This window comes from Papaver somniferum, chromosome 3, assembly GCF_003573695.1.
Source record: "Papaver somniferum cultivar HN1 chromosome 3, ASM357369v1, whole genome shotgun sequence".
Lineage (NCBI taxonomy): Eukaryota > Viridiplantae > Streptophyta > Magnoliopsida > Ranunculales > Papaveraceae > Papaver > Papaver somniferum.
In genome coordinates, this window is record NC_039360.1 from 185,118,713 (window position 1) to 185,135,385 (window position 16,673).

At 41.3% G+C, this 16,673-nt stretch overlaps 1 protein-coding gene across 1 annotated transcript; it reads right to left on the bottom strand.

The window, feature by feature from the left end:
* Positions 1 to 10,034: 10,034 nt before the first annotated feature.
* Positions 10,035 to 11,273, bottom strand: LOC113360421. The gene has a single exon (XM_026603930.1). The coding sequence runs from the start codon at positions 11,271 to 11,273 to the stop codon at positions 10,035 to 10,037; it is 1,239 nt and encodes a 412-aa protein (XP_026459715.1).
* Positions 11,274 to 16,673: the final 5,400 nt, after the last annotated feature.

The following is a 16,673-nucleotide window of genomic DNA, read 5'->3' on the forward strand; positions in this document are numbered from 1 at the left end:
CATCTCCCTTAAAAAAAAAAAAAAAATCAAATTATGGGCTTGCTTTTTTCTCAAAGTATGGGCCTTACTTTTTTGTGATTTGTGTGATTATTTCATAAAACAAAGACATGTCTGGATTTTGGTCTGCCTCTGGGAATAAATCTATTAGAGATGCTTACGGGCAAGATTCACCTTATGAGCCTCCCACAGACCATGATGTCAATAGTTATAGGGATTATAATTATGGACCTTTTCAAGGTCATGAGCCTCAATATGCAAACCCGTATTACTATTCACCCATGTATCAACCTAGCCAACCTAATATGCATGTTTGTACTTTTTGTGGTGGTTTAGACCACCCTGATGAATATTGCTATGTTTTGCATGAATTTAGGAAATCTAGGGGATACCAAGAAAATCCAAATTATGAAATGCCCACAAATTGTGAGGCTGGTAGTCATTGGGACCATAATCAACCTTTCGAAGGTTGCGATCAATATTTTGTAAACCCTAATGACCATGCACACATGTACCATTCACCACAATTTGAACATGAAGAATTTTGTACTCCCATGAATTTAGACTCCACCATAGAAGCTCTCAGACTCAGTGAGCAAAATTCTGATAGAACTATATCACGCATTCAGGCGAAGTTAGATCAGATTTTGCTTCAACTACAAAAGGAGGAAATTCATGAGGAAATGCATGTTGTCCCTAATGAAGTGTCCAGTCCCATTCATCTAAATGATATTGAATATGAACCTGATTTAGAGGAACATGAATCGACTAAGGACACCACCACTTTTAATGAGGACCAATATGCATGTTACCATGATGATGATTATGATGATAATGATATGTTAGAAGAACATGTTTTTGCTGAAAATATTGTGGAACCTTTTGGTTCAATAACATATGGCTTCTCAGCCTCAACCTTCATGAATGTGTTTCTTCTGATACTCAGTGTAATTCATATGATTTTGATTCTAATATGGGGCTTGTACAATTCTTCTGTGAAGATGAACATGACATAGGAATAGTTGAATCTTCTGTAGACACTAATTTTATTATGCATGAGGACGAATTTGATGTGTATGATTCCTTGCCTAAGTCACAAAATGTTATTTCTTCCGGTGATGATTTGAGTACTTCGAACAATCATGATACTGATTTAGGTCTTGATGTTTTGTTCGATGAATGTGAGCATGTTTTACCTGTTTCTGATTTAGGGAAAGTATGTGTTGGTACTATTGATCGTACCCATGAAAATAATTTAGATGTACCCACTTTCTTACCTAAATCGCAAATTGAGATTATTCCACCCAACCTAGATTTGGTTTGCAACAAAAATTTTAAACCAACTTTTCTGAAAATTCCCAATTTAGGATTGGAACTGTGTGCCTCCCAAGTCCTCTTGGACTATTTTGCTTCAAAATATAACACTTTTAAAGAGCCACAGTTGGAATGCATTTCTTTGCCCATCCCGAAAACAGTCCATTATGAGTTAGACCTTTTGAATCCTGAACCCCTAAAATTAAAAGATTTTGTGCTTAAAAGTAAACCTGTTGAAAAATTTAGGTTTAGGGGTGATTCATTCGGTTTTTCACTCTCACTCCCATTTAAGTCCAATTTTAGTGTTTTGAAACTTTCTATGTTTCAACACTTTGTCTTTTGGGTTGATCCTCAACTCTTTAGACTTTATGTATAGAGTGAATTTTTTGTACATAATCCGGTAGGTAGTTTTTAGTCTCTTTTTCTTTATATCTTACTACCCCATGGCGATCGCGGCTGAAATACGTTGGATTCTAGCCTTGAATAACGGAGTTCTAATCTTGCTTTCGCCGTCAAATCGGGTATTCTCTTTCCTTTTTCTCTACTCAGCATGGTCCTATTCGTATGTTGTCATATAATTTTATCCATCTTTTGAAACATTGAGGACAATGTTTAGTTTAGGTTTGGGGGAAAAGAGTAGATACCACGATAGCATGCAATAATTGAAAACAAATCTCTTTCTTTTTGAAAAAAAAAAAAAAAATGAAAAAAAAAATGAAAAACATGAAAAAAATCATAAAAATGGAGCTCATTTACCTTGAAATGTTGACTCTTGTGCAAATATGTAATTTTTAGGAGTCTTAGTCTAGATATTTAGGCACCCTGATTCTAGCACAATTCACATGTGATAAGAAACTTGCACACACACAATCTACCAATACATGTATAGCCTCGATCTTCAAGGTGTTTGATAGGAAGTTAGATTGCCAATCACTTTAGAATACTGAATGAGACTTGACTAGCTTGTTCTTTGGTTGGCTGGGATAGAAGTTGGAGGATACGTTAAGAAAAGCAACCATAGAATTTGACCGGATGCATTCGATAAGGGCCGCCTCTTGCTAAGAGTTATGTAATTATGTTTTTCTTTTTGTTCATCTATCAAAAGTGTCACTATGTTGTAAAGATCAAAGTTATTTCTTCAAAAAAAAAAAATCAGAAAACTTCAGAAAAATCAAAAAAATATCAAAAAAAAAAAAAAAAAATCAAAAAATCAAGTATTTATTTGTTCCATGTTTTGTCATGTTAAAGACAATAGTTCTCTCTTGTTCCAAAAATAAAAGAGAGTAGTCAATGTAAATAAGAGTCATGTAAAGAGTCATCGTTTTGTTGTAAATAGTCTTGTAATAAGCAAGGAGGGTGCAGCCATCGATGTATAACGCGGGTAAACTGAAATATCACCAACTCATTGGGTGAACATTCACAATTCTCGTAAAGCCGGACAGCTAGCTTGGCTTAGAATTCGGTTCTTAGCCTAAAAACCATCTCTTGGTGATTAGTAGTCATAACTTCAGGTCATTCTAGAAACATGTGTAGATACACTTTACACTCTTATCACGTGTCTTTAGTTGTTATCAGTGCTAGGATTGTGCCTTTGATAGCTAGATTGACATCTCCATTTTGCTGTGAGCTTCTACTGTCTTGCACATGTCACATTTCATGGAATCTGAGCTTATATTTTGTCCTAGAACTTTGTAGGTACGTTCTAAGCAAACCTTCACGAGACTTCAACTCGTCCACTAGGGACACTTAGTGGTTTAAAAGGCTTATTACATTCGCTAAATGCAATCGAGAGACCAGCGACAGTGGTATAGGTAGGATTTCCTTAGTTTTGTTTTACTTGAGGACAAGTAAAATTCAGGTTTGGGGGTATTTGATGAGTGCTAAAAAGTGCATATTTCTATATATTTTTCTTGGCATTTAACTCATCTTTTGTGCATTAATTCTACATTTTATGCCATATTCTGTATTTTCATTGTTTTCAAGAATAAATATTTTTATTAATTAATTTTGCATTTTTAGGTTGTAAATAAAGTTTGGATGAATTGCGGAGCGAAAAGAGCAGAAAAGTAGTGAAAAGCCGAGAGGAATCACGCAAGGAAGCCGCGAAGAATGTTGTGCACAAGACCAAAAGGCTAGAAGTTGGCTTGAAGAGGAAAAATTGTTCTCAAAGAAGATATGGGCTTGGCATACCCAAGACCCAAAACCCTCACCCAAATCCATTTCCTATATCCATACCCGTTTCCCTTTCTAGCCGTCAGATTGGATCATCTCAGCATCCTATGGTCGCAGCATCGCCAGTACATCAAAGTCTGAAGCTCCTGTCTAACACTTCAGCACCTAACTCCATCTTGAGCCGTCAGCTTCGTTGTACTTCAGCATCCAACGGTCGCTCCTTGCTCGCTTCCATCTCGCCGTTAGATCGATCTATCATTTCCGCATCACACGGCTCAGCTTCGAGAAACATCAAGATTTGATGAGCCTGCTCAACACCCAAACAACCAAATACCTATACCCGCAAAACAAACAGCCCCTTCCTCAAACCCCATCAACTCCATCTTCTCCCTCACCCTTTGCAACACCACCATACCCTGCCGCACCACCATCATCACCTCCACCTTCCTCAACTGCCAAAACCACCACCACTCGAGCCATCATCACTTCTAACAACCAAGACCTACCTTTCTAGCCACTTATATTATCATCTCCGAATCGTTTCATCTCTCAGGAACCCTAGGTTAGGAGTTGATGAAATAGGTGAGGTTAGAGGATAAATCGAAGGCATGGGTAGCATCAGCAGACGAGAAGGAAGCATGGGTCGACGTATTTGAGTGTCATCAGAGATTAGGTGAGTCGATTTTAGATTTTTTAGTAAACCCTAATTTTACTGTTTGGGGATTTTTTGGGGAAAAAGCTTGCATGTATAAATTGAAGACATGGGTGTTGATTTTGGGCATGTCCGGAGTAGCCGGTGCACCAAGTTGTAGTAGTTTATTTTCAGTATTGTGTTCATCATGTTATAATTTAATAACTAGGGTTTTGATGAAACCCATAATCATATGTTAAGATAATTCATGTTCATGTTGTTGTTCTTGTTGTGCTTCATTGCTTTAGGAATGATAGTTAGCTAATGGATCAAATTAGCCTGTGATCAATTATACTGTAAGAAGACAGTTGATACTAGGGGTGAGTTAGTGAATTTGGTTGATAAGTCATCCATTTGAGACCTCTCTGGAGGAAGAAATGTGCTTAATTGATAAAGGAATGACAGTTAGCTAATTGAACCAAATGAGCCTGTGATAGGTTGTGCTGTAAGAAGACAGCTTATACTAGGGGTGAGTTAGGGAGACTAACTGAGAGATCATTCATTGTAGTTTTATCTGGAAAAGAACAAGAACATAATTTGAATAGGCATTGCCTTAGCTTAGGATTATTGGGTGGATTCAAATGCCCTAGTGCTTTTAGTCACTGTCACTAGAAAGATTTAGAAAACAACACCAGCTCCCTCCTTGTCCCTGTGGACTTCCCCTGCTTATTCATTATCTACTATCTGACCCTGTATACTTGCAGGTGTAAATATAACCATAGTTTTAGGTTTAATTCCTTAGCTATCACTGCTCCAGTAGTTGAGAATCGTATAGTAATACACGAATATCCCAATGCAGGGATTATTTGTGAGCCTCCATTTGGTGCGCAACTCCCATATCACGTATCTGTTGGCGGATTCAGCGTTACCACTGGGTATGCCAATATGTATGAGAAGTTGTGGAAGATGTATGGCCATATTGTCGTTACTAGAGATCCTGAACGTAGCTACTTCTTGACTATGCAATTAGGAAACATATTGCATGTCATAGATGATATTCGTACCAGGCCCAGAAGTATTGTCACTCGATATGTACTCTTTGATTGGGAGTACAACTTGGAGAAATCTGAAGAACTTGGTTTTAACTTGAAGTGCCTTCGTCAGAAGATCAACACCATCAAGGATGCAGTAGTGAAGAATATACCCTTTACCAGTGATTTCGTGGTGGAAAAAATGGCCAAGATTGCTGAGTTGACCGAAAAGTGGAGTTGGAGAAGGCGGCTTTGCAAGTCTTAGAGAATACTGAGAAGCAGAAATCGTACTTTGATGGCTTCCTTTAGTTTTCTTTCCATAATCTCTTGAACTTTGAACTTATGAGAGATGTGAGATTTTATTTTGGTTTTGAATTTCTTGATTGGTTTTGAAATTATGAGTGAATGAGGATTTTCTTTTGGATTTGATAGAGATTTTTCTTAAATAAAAGAACCTTTGATAAATTTCTGAATTCAAATACTGGATGCAAGTATTGCAAACGTTTTGGAGGAATTGAAAATACAGGTAAAAGAAAATCCTAAGATGCAAACGTGTCTTGAGCATTTGTCTTGGACATAAATCACCCAATGTTGAATGCTTCATGCGTCAAAAATCTTGAGCCAATTCTCATGAATCACTGGTATACTTGTCTTTCCCTTGATGTCAGCCAATTTGTAGTATCCTCCAGCAACTGACTTAGCAATCATAAAAGGTCCTTCCCAGTTAGAACCATTTTTGGAATGCAAATTGCGTCTAGTTGCCTTAAGAACCAAATCCCCTTCATGAAATTTGTTAGGTTTGGTTGCTCGTGCCCTGAATATCTTTTGTTGGTTCGGAATTCCTCGTACAGTAGGATTCCATGTTGGTGGAGCTTTCCAATTCTGCGGCACATGTGGACACTCGTGCAAGGGAGAATATTTAGGATATTAATTGTGAAATTCAGTCATTATTCTAACAATGACTGTGTTGGAGAGACGCTGGATTCGGAGAGGCTCTGCGCCTAACTACTTAGTGAAATATTGCTGAGGGGAGACTAACCATTCATAACGTTTGGTGACAGCTAGGTTTTGAGCATAACTGAGTCCCCGGATTAAGGTAGCATATTTGAATGTTGGTAATACATATGCATCAGGGGGAATAAGACTTGCCTGAGTACGGAACCTTCTGACGAATTCATGTCGCTTTCTTCAGGTTTTGATGTGAGTTCCGTCAAGGCTTCGACTTTTCCCAGATGTTCGAATGGTGGGTCGTCCTCCAATTCTTCCGAGTCAGAGCTTTCTTCAACATAAAAATGTGTGACTGAAGATGAAGATGTTGCAGCGACCTTTCCATCATGAATCCATGTCCGCCCAGGAATCATGTCGTATCCTGGATCCTCTTTAATTATGTAAAACTTGGTTTCAGTCCAAGTTGAATCGGTTTTAATCTTAAGAATGATGTAACCGTAAGCATCTCTGGAGATTCCTTCATGGTCTCTAACTTAGACCAGAGCGTGAGTTGCTTCTTGTCGGGTGATGTCTGCGGCTCTGAGGGTTTTCAGGGGGATGATGTTAACAGCAGTGTCAAGATCGACCAAGCTTGCTTGAATTCATTTCCTTTGATTTGAACCGTGGTGAGAAGTCCCCAGTCGTACATATCCTTGTCTGTTGCTGGAGGTTCAGGGAGTATCTCCTGAATTTCTAATCGTTTCCCAGACACAATGTGGTTCAATGCAGCAAACATATCATTTCTTTGAGCTTTCGAAAAGTACAGTAACTCACAGACATGCTCAACCAGGGATTGAACTGCTTCTTTGGCCGGCTGCTCAGAGGGTGTGAATGTTCTGATTGGGAGAGGATTTCTGTGCACTCCTTCAGTCCCCAGTTCCCCTGAGTCGGCCTTTTCTTTGAATATGCACTTCAAATTTCCGCAATCACTTGTCAGATGACTGACATACCTATGGAAATGGCAGTAGCGTGCATTTTCCATCTGTTCCTCAGTTGGTTCCTTTTTGACATGAGGTAATTTGATCGCACCGTCTTGAATCCAGACTTCCAATAGTTCGATCACTTCTTCAATGGGAAAAGGGAAGTCATGCTTCCTGGTCATTTTGTTGATGCTGAACTGGTGGTTGTGCATTTCTAGCCTGGTTTTCCTTCTTTGGCGCTTTTGGAGGATGAGACGTCGGAGGAGCATTCTTATGTGGTTGTGCCTTAGATTTGCTCTTGCTCCCTTCAACAATATTCATGGAAGCTTCAACGTTATACTTCTTGTTTATTAAACGCCTGATGGTGTTGCTTCGAGCATTCGGTTCCTCGACCTTGACAGTTCTTTCTAACAAAGATGGAGCAGTAGTTGCTGATCGCTTTCCCGCTTCATGAAGTTTTGAAACCAGAGATTTTCCAACAAGGCTCTGTAGACTGGAATCATCCCGTTGATGCACAAGTCCACCAGTTGTTTTTCAATAACATTAGGATCACGACAATCCAAAGCTTGAATCCTGAACCTCTTCATATAATCATTCGGATTTTCAGTAGTCTTCTAAGCCATCCTTCCTAAGTCAGAAAGAGTAATCTGCTCAGAAAAAGAAAAGTATTTCCTGTAGAAAGCATTAATCATCTCTCCCCAATTAGATATGCTTCCTGGTGCAATATTTTTGTACCAAGTATATCCTCGACCCGTCAGGGATTTTGAAAACTCCTTCAAACAGACAACATGGTTGTGTTCATGCTCTCTTAATGCTTTCCAAGAATCGAGAAACGTGTTCTTGAGCATTCCCCATTCCAATGTAGAGTGTGAACGTTGGAGAAGTGTAGCCCTTCGGGAGAGGGATTCTTTGCGTGGCAGCGGGATATGGAGGTTGATGACGGTGCACGGACGGTGTATGGATCTTTTCCTGATTCTCCATAAAACGTTTCAGGTCTTCACGAGTGATGAAACTGGCAGGTTCAGGTACGACAACTTTGCGGGCTTCATCATCGTAAAGGACTGGAATAACTTCGGGATCCGTAGTTCGAGATGTTTCCTTGTCTTTTCCTTTCTCCTGAGTTTTGTCTGACATCTTGTAGTGACAGTTTTGAGATAGTTACATATCTCCTTCTGAGTAGTAGCCATATCAGTTTGATTCTTGGCAAGAATTTCCTGGACTTTCATGAGATCGGCGATCGTAGGTGGATTTTATCTGATTTCTTCAGGATGCAGCCCGAAGAGAGGATGATTTTAGACATTAGTGTGAGGAGGAGTAGTGTCACCACCATTGTTAGAAGCAAGAATGGTTTCCGAAATACCATCATTGTTATTGTTGCTAGTGCTAGCGTTGTTTGCATTTGTAACCAACCCAGATCTAAGATCAGCCATTGTGAGAATGTGAGATTGCAACCGAGAGATTAATGTCCCACTGTGGTCGCCAATCTGTAGATGGGGAAAAACGATTTGCTGGTTTTTTAGGAAAGTGGAGAGTCGAGCGTGCGTACGAGACTCCTCAACCGAGCAAACTGTTCAACTTCACACAGATACACTGCAAAGGGAGTGCTTAGATTCGAGAGATCAATCTGTAGGACTCCGGCCTAAACCAAGTCAATGGCCGTTCCAGATTCAATTCAGTCGCAAATAGGGAGATGGGTTGATATGTAGGAGGGAAGCTGAGAATTGTGTGGGATCAATGATGATCAAGGATTGTGGATGTGTTGAAGGTTTCTGCAAGTTTCTGTGAACTGATGAGTTCGAATAAGTTCTGGTAGATTGATGAATTCTTGAGAGTAATTACTCGAGAAATTCTTTGTAGACGAATGTTCATGTCCTCAATCATGGATTCAAATACTTATTTATATTTTCAGAATGGTAAAACCTTGATCCCTGTAAGTGTGACGGTTTCTTGAGTGAAAGAGTGGGGAAGTGGGAAATCGTGGTGAAACCAGTTCCAGGTCGTGCGGAGACTTGGTTAACCGTTCACCCACTACTTTGCTAACTCCTTCAACCATTTGCACGACTTACTCACATTTCTCATCGTGGATGAATCCACGTGTCGTAGTCCGCCAGACCAAAACCCTAATTGATATCCCCCCATGTGACGTGATTGGTGTCTCACGAATTGTGGAGTCTGCATGACAGACGTGTATTTTATTAGTCAGTCATTGGTTGTTTAGACAATGAGTCTAGGTTTTGTTGAATTGAGCATGAGTGATGAATGCTCAGGGATTCATCGATTCGATGAATTATTGAATATTGATAGTTGGGTCAATATTTGAACAACTGAGCAAGATTGTTCAATTCGACGAATTGCTGATAAATTACTGAATATTGATAGTTGGATCAATATTTGAGCAACTGAGCAAGTATTGCTCAATTCGACGAATTATTTATTGGTGACGTGACTCAATAAAATATTAATTAAAATATTGGTAGACTACCGAATATTATATAATTAATCCAGATGTTGATTTCTGGATCAACGTAAATTTATTAGTGTTTGAACTTGCTCAGAATGATTAATCCTTGAAGCGTTTGTTCGAAACCCTAATTTTTGATTAATCGTTCGTCAATTGATGAATTGCTAAAAATAGTTCATGAGTGATAGAGGGACCGACCACACATGGAATGAGGGAGTCCATGTGGCGCCCAAGTGCTCAAGTGAGGGTGCACCAGGTCCTTAGTTGGCCGGTTGGTGAAAGAATGATGATAAAATGATGGTTTCATCATTTATAAATAGTGTTCGATTGAGCATTAGGTGATAAAACCTAATTGTGGAAAAGTGAGGGACCGACCAAGAGGGAACCGGCCCTTGGTGGTCGTGGGACCAGTTGATGGTCGTTTGAGCAAATTCCAAGTCGGTTGGAAAAAGTTTGGACCTAATATAAGCAATTGAGCAAATTATGTCAAAATTATGAAAAGTGTGGGACCGGCTCCTTGCTCATATCTGGACTAAGAGATTTCCGCTTAACTGTGGGAAACTCCTCAATAATGGATGTTTCGCCAAAATCGCAGGGGAAGGCTTGCCACAGGGATCTTTCACCACGTCATTCACGAACCCGTAGATGGCGAGAAACTCATCCTGCCAAAATGTGTTATATCTGGAGGTAGTCGCTGGATTCCGTTCTGAAAGTAGGAAAGGGAGGATTTTATCCGGTGCAAGGACACTGGCATCAAGAGCAGTTGACAACAATTCTTCTGGAGCCGCCGACTGACGAAGAAATGAGACTCCTTGGTCAAAGCCCATATGCCGAGCAGACCTGTCAATGTTATAAGGAACTGCCTCATAAGATCCTCGGAAAAAAGATGGCACGTGTCTGGGTATACCGCTTCGCATGAATACAATTTCTCCAACGCTCATATTATTTTCAGCAGAAAGCAAAGTCGTATTCGGGGCAGAGGCAAAAGCGTCCGCCTGAATTATGAATACATGGACCGGAGACCAGGGACGAAAGTTAACTGCGTACGCGTTTTCGAGGAAGTCAATGAGATTTGATCCAGGCCTTGGACGCTTATTCAACCAGCGAAGTATCCTGGAGCCACCATAGGATTCAGGGAATGAATCCAGCGGATTGAGAGCATAATTTTTTAATAGCTCCCACAGCCACGTTTGGAGAAAGGTGACGTGGACGTATGAGTCTACTTTCATATAACCATTAGAAGCATACATGTCCGCAGCCAGGTGATCCAGATGGGTGTACAAAGATCCAATAAACAAGCCACCAATGGGGAGAACAACACCTTTCGCCAATTTGATAGCCAATTTGATGAGCTCCTGTCTTATCTCCTTCTTGCCAGAACCATCATCAAAAATATCCCTGGATAGCCACAGAGACAAAAATGCCGCAACATGGAGCATACTATTCACCTGATCCGGCTCCGATTCATCTGGGAACCATTCAAACACCCACCAGTTATAGAAGCATTTCGTCTCGTAATCCTTCCGAACGAATCCTGCTGACTTTGCGACAAGAATGGCATGCATCTTTTCTTCTTCATCAGACAAGATGATGTTAAGGTTCCCTGTTATTGGAAGGTTCAGCATGATGGCTACACTCTCCAAAGAAATGGTCATTTCACCCCACCTACATATAGCCGTGTGAGTTTCCGGGCACCATCTGGAAATGAAAGTGATCAAGCCTGCGACGTCTTTCCTGATTTGCAGTTTTGCAGAAGCCATGACGGCGTCTATGATTTGCGCCCCAGTCAGATTGGCCCTTACGCAGTCTTGGCTTATCATGAATTTCATCCATTTATCAAAAGAGCGCAACGGACTCTGACAGATCAATGGGAGAAGCGGGATACTCTTTCTTCTGGAGGCAAAACCGCATTACACGCCCTGGACGAACCGATTGGACATCTTCTTCATTCTCCAAACCATTCAGAAGGATTGCCACATATTTGGGATGTGTTTTCTTAACTGTGGAAGACTTGGTAAGAACTCATCATCCATGTTTGGTTTGGAATTGCTAACGTTTTTCGACACCGGCAGGACTGCTTTCAGGCGACATCTTAACAAAGTTTCCTTAAGCTGCTTTTACTTTCGAAGTAACGACAAACGGACCAAAACGGAGAAAAGTTACTACTTTGAAGAAAAACCGTGCGTGAAGATTTTGTCAAAATCAAGTGCAACGATCAGGAATCAATCAACGGCAAGTTTTCTACGGGAGATTTTATTTTGGCCACAAGTCATAGAACGAATAGCCAAAGAAGTAGGGACTGATGCTCGCTTCAACAAGCCATATTTTCCGCATGAAACATACCCCTGGCCAAAATTGTGTCTCACCGCGGGAAGTATGCTCTCGGACAAAAGAAAGAATGTGTTCCGCGGAAATTTTGCTCACGACCACAAAAGGAAAAAGAAACCCTAAAGCTAGGTTTTCATGGAAAAGGGATCAATGGCGGCCACTCGCCCGTGCATGTCTAATTTGCATAATAACTGGCTTCATTGTTATTGATGTGGTGGCTAATATTATTACAATACTACTAGTAAAGAGGAATCATTCATATTAAAGTATTCCTACGAGTTTATGGAAGGTATGCCTATGGCTAGGGTTTACACCAACAGGAGAGCAAACAAAACAAAAAAAAAAGAGGAAAGTTGGAAGACATACCTGGAATATGCTCGCGTACTTTATTGATACCACTCTGCCGCTAGCACCAAGACGTGGAAACAAAGCCAATAACACGAGGTAAAGAGGATAGGTGACGCCTTTTATAGGCATAACACCTTTCGGAGTTCGAATGGAGGAAGGTTTCTTGTTTTGGGATATACACGGAAAGAGGAAACCAGACCTGCGCTAGCAAAACTCCATGGCGCCAACAGGCCGCGGCCAAGCTAGCGCCAACAATCTGCGTCCCATCCAGCGCCACACCCGAGCCCGCTCCATCAGTCCGCGTCCAAGACAGCGCCAACAGTCCACGCCCTAACCAGCAGCGCCATTCACCTTTTCGTAGCCAGCAACGCCATTGACCTAACCATCCAAAGCAGTGCCATCTACCTTTCCTAGCCAGCCAACGCCCGTTCTGCGGACCAAGTTGCAGTGCCACCTCTGCCGATCAATAGACAAATGTCATGTACCCGGCATGGTAAGGGAGTGTATCCTATATGTGTATGTCTTTAGTGATAATAGTGTTGTTTAGTATGGTTAGGAGTGGTAACTAATAATAGGTTGTACTGGTTGGTTGTGATGTAACCACCTGGTGAAATAATAGCCGTTGGATGGTAAGGGAAGAAATGCCTATCTTTATAATCCAAAGTCTGTAATGAAAAACAGCAGTCAAGTTTAATCTAAAATCAATCGTTAATTCGATTTAAGCTGTATTCTTCGGAACCAGGGAGGTTTATCCTCAAATCATCTGTCCAATCTTGTTATCCAATTTTCAGCTGTAAGAGAAATGCTACTCCAACACCACTCAAATTCACACTCTCAGACATTTTATCAAACATTGTGCTCTCAGCTAGAATTGCAATATCATTAATACACAAATGCACAATCGACTGGATACACGAGAAATCTCATTGATACCCCAAACTTGAAATCCATGGAACAATCAATTGCTCATATGAATCGAAAGAATTAGGGATACGTTTACCTCGATCAAATATACTGTGACAATCATCAAGACCAATAGGGAAACAATCCGGACAGTTTAAGTTACTGTGAAGAATGGCGAATTCCATCAAGCTTTCAGGATTCTTATTGTCGATATCATTAACTTTAGCTTCACCAATTTCTTTAAACTGCAAACTCACCAATCCGGTTGAAACATCATTATCTTTGTCAACAGGAAGAAAAATTGATGCAACTCTTGGAGATTCAGTAGTATTAAGAACTTGATAAGAAGAATGAAGCTGAGCAGTAGGAGCTGATTTTGCTTCTTCAAATGTAACAACACAGAAATCTTGAGACTCAGAAGGTTGAGCAACAATTTCAGTGATTAGGTCGCCAACTCCATTTGGTTTAGGAGAATCTACTTCATCAGATGATAACCCACCACTAGTATTTGAGTTCGAAGTAATTCTTGAAGCTCCTTCTGGATCATCTCGATTGTAGGTCGTTTTCCCAAAAAAAATCTCCAACTGAGCTTGGAATATAATATCGAAACCACTAGCTTGGATTATACTATTGAAACTACTCCTAAAATCCTTGAGATCCTCCTTTGTCATTAGCTTGCTCGCTTGAAGAGAAATATTATCAACTGTCTCATTGATTTCTACCAATTTCAACAGATTTTGATGTTGAATTTCAGAGATCTACTGAAGTTGTGTGGTCTCATCATATGCCTCCATGGATCGAACGAATCTGATACCAATTGTTATGTACCTAGACATACATAACAGGATTGGATAGATAATTTGAGGATAAACCTCTCTGGTTCCGGAGAACACAGCCTAAATCAAATTAACGATTGATTTTAGATTAAACTTGACTGTTGTTTTTCATTACAGACTCTTCCTTATAAAGATAGGCATTTCTTCCCTTACCATCCAACGACTATTATTTCACCAGGTGGTTACATCACAACCGACCAGTAAAACCTATTATTAGTTACCACTCCTAACCATACTAAACAACATTATTATCACTAAAGACATACACATATAGGATATGGGCACTCCCTTACCATGTCGGGTACATGACACCAAAGTTGCAGCACTGATGCCAACACCCCATGGCCAAGCCGAATTTATGCAAAGCCGCCAATGCAAGGATCACGGATTTTTTCATGCCTCCTGACAAAGGTTAGCCAAATCTTCCTGATAATATCTTCATGACTTGCCGTTTTGATTTTTTCCTTGTCTGTCACCATCTCATGCTTACCCCGCAACAATGCCATTGTTCCGAGCTAAGCAGGGGACTTAATGTTGATGGTGGTTTTTAGCTTAGGGTTAAAATTGTAAAACCTTGCATCTAATGTGACGTCACTCTGTAAGGAAACGGAGCCATGAGTGTTAACCTCTCCACTGGCACATTTATTGAGCCGTTCAATATATTTACATGAAATTTATCCATACTGGCGCATGTAGCAACCATCCCAGATGTTTTGTAAATTTCGGCGCCCTGCTTATATTACTTATTAATATAAGATTCACTGAGTACTTTTCCTGTGCTATGTTCCCCGGCAGAACCCTTAATATCGGTATGGCATGACAGATTTGTGTTCACTCGCAGCAGAGTAGCACGGATTTCCAAGTATCAAAGTTAAGGCCATTGCACAAAACACTCAGACAGAAAGCACACTGCACTCTGTAAATAAGGAATTTTTCGGCAACACACAAAATCCAATTAATTTTGTGATAACTCACAAAAAACTCATGAACCTGACTAATTTGCAAAATTAGGGTTTTTGCGCCCTCCACAGTATATTAGACCCCGTTGGTCGAAATTACGCTTAGGCAACTAAGCAATTGATCCACCTCGGATTAATAGGTGCATAGTCCTGCCAAAAATCAGAAAACAAAGAGTAGCGGATCCGCGGAGAAGGAGAAACAATAAGAGGAAGTGTGGCCACACCACAGGCCAGACGGCGCCACTTGGCCACGCCCTATGTTACTTAACCGTCCCTACTCCTTTTTCGGCCAATCAGGTCGCCTTAAACCTGCCACACTCCCAGGAGTTGTGGATGGACCCATACTTGTCGGCCTTATTCCCCATCGAACAATCAGGTCGCATTAAACCTGCCACGCGCACCAAAAGGGTAGCCACGCCCATGCTTGGCCGTCTCCCTACTTTCATTGACCAATTAGGTTGCTCTAAACCTGTCACTGAATTAAAAGAGGTGTAAATTGTGTCAGTAGGTCGCCATACTAAGTTGGTTTCCCAAAACCATGCCAACATACTAATGGCATGCCAAATATGCCAAAAACAAACATGCCAGGCGCACATGCCAAAATCATGCCAATCGCACACGCCAAACAGGCATGCCAAGTACACATGCCAAACGCGCCACTTACCGCAATAGCATGCCAAAACTTTCCAACCCACTCTCCGTGTGTGACCAGCTTCACAACGGAATTCAATTTGGCTATCCTGAACCCTAGGCGCGGCCATGCTCTAGTGGCGGTGGATGAAACCCTAATTTCTAATCGTGGCCCAAAACTATGTCACCTCGGGCCCGCAACATGCCGCAAGCCGTACAAGATTTAGGAAACCCTAAAAAAGGCGCCACACCATGGCCACTCGTGGAAATATTTGTTCGTGTGGTCGTTTCTACATGGTGGCCTGCATATGGCTCCTCCGGCATGACTCTGGCATCGTTTGTATAAAATGCCATGCCGCGGCCACCTACCGCATACTACATGCCATATATGCTAATTAGGGTTTCGATATGCCAAACCCTAATTTAGGAAAAGTTGATACGTCAACCGAGCCAAACAATGTTCCACAGAACATGGGGATCATTGTGGCCATTACAACTGATGTTGCCACACCACGTTTGAGTCTAACACCAACGTGCCAAAATTTCAGTGGCCATGGCTACGCCAGGCGCCACTTACACCATTGTGCCGCTGGCATGCACAAACTATGCCAGCCACTCCACCACGCCACTGGCATGCACGAACTATGCCAGCCATACCGCAATTCCACTGGCGTGCGCTAAAGGCGCCATTGTACCATTATCAGGTGCCAACAGAAGGTAGCCATAATCGACGGCTACCCTTCCTCATGAGATGCAATTTGATCCATCCAAATTCGTCACTGAACTGACAGACTTGTGGCAAGTTTTAGGCGACCAGCCGCTTAAATCTCGTGGTCATGGCTACGCCAGGCGCCACTTATACCACTGTGCCACTGGCATGCACGAGTTATACCAGTCATGCCGCAGTGCCACTAGCATACACCAAAAACGCCACTGTGCCATTACCAGACGCCAACAGAAGGTAGCCATAATCAACGACTACCCTTCCTCATGAGATGCAATCTCAGCCATCCAAGCTCGACACCGAACTGACGGACTTGTGGCAAGTTTCAGGCGACCAGCCAAGACGTGCCTAATAGCATCACATGCTATTTTCCTGCGGCAAGACTCTTGACTTTGACTTGCCGCACATAAAAACCTGTTACACGTTTTCCAC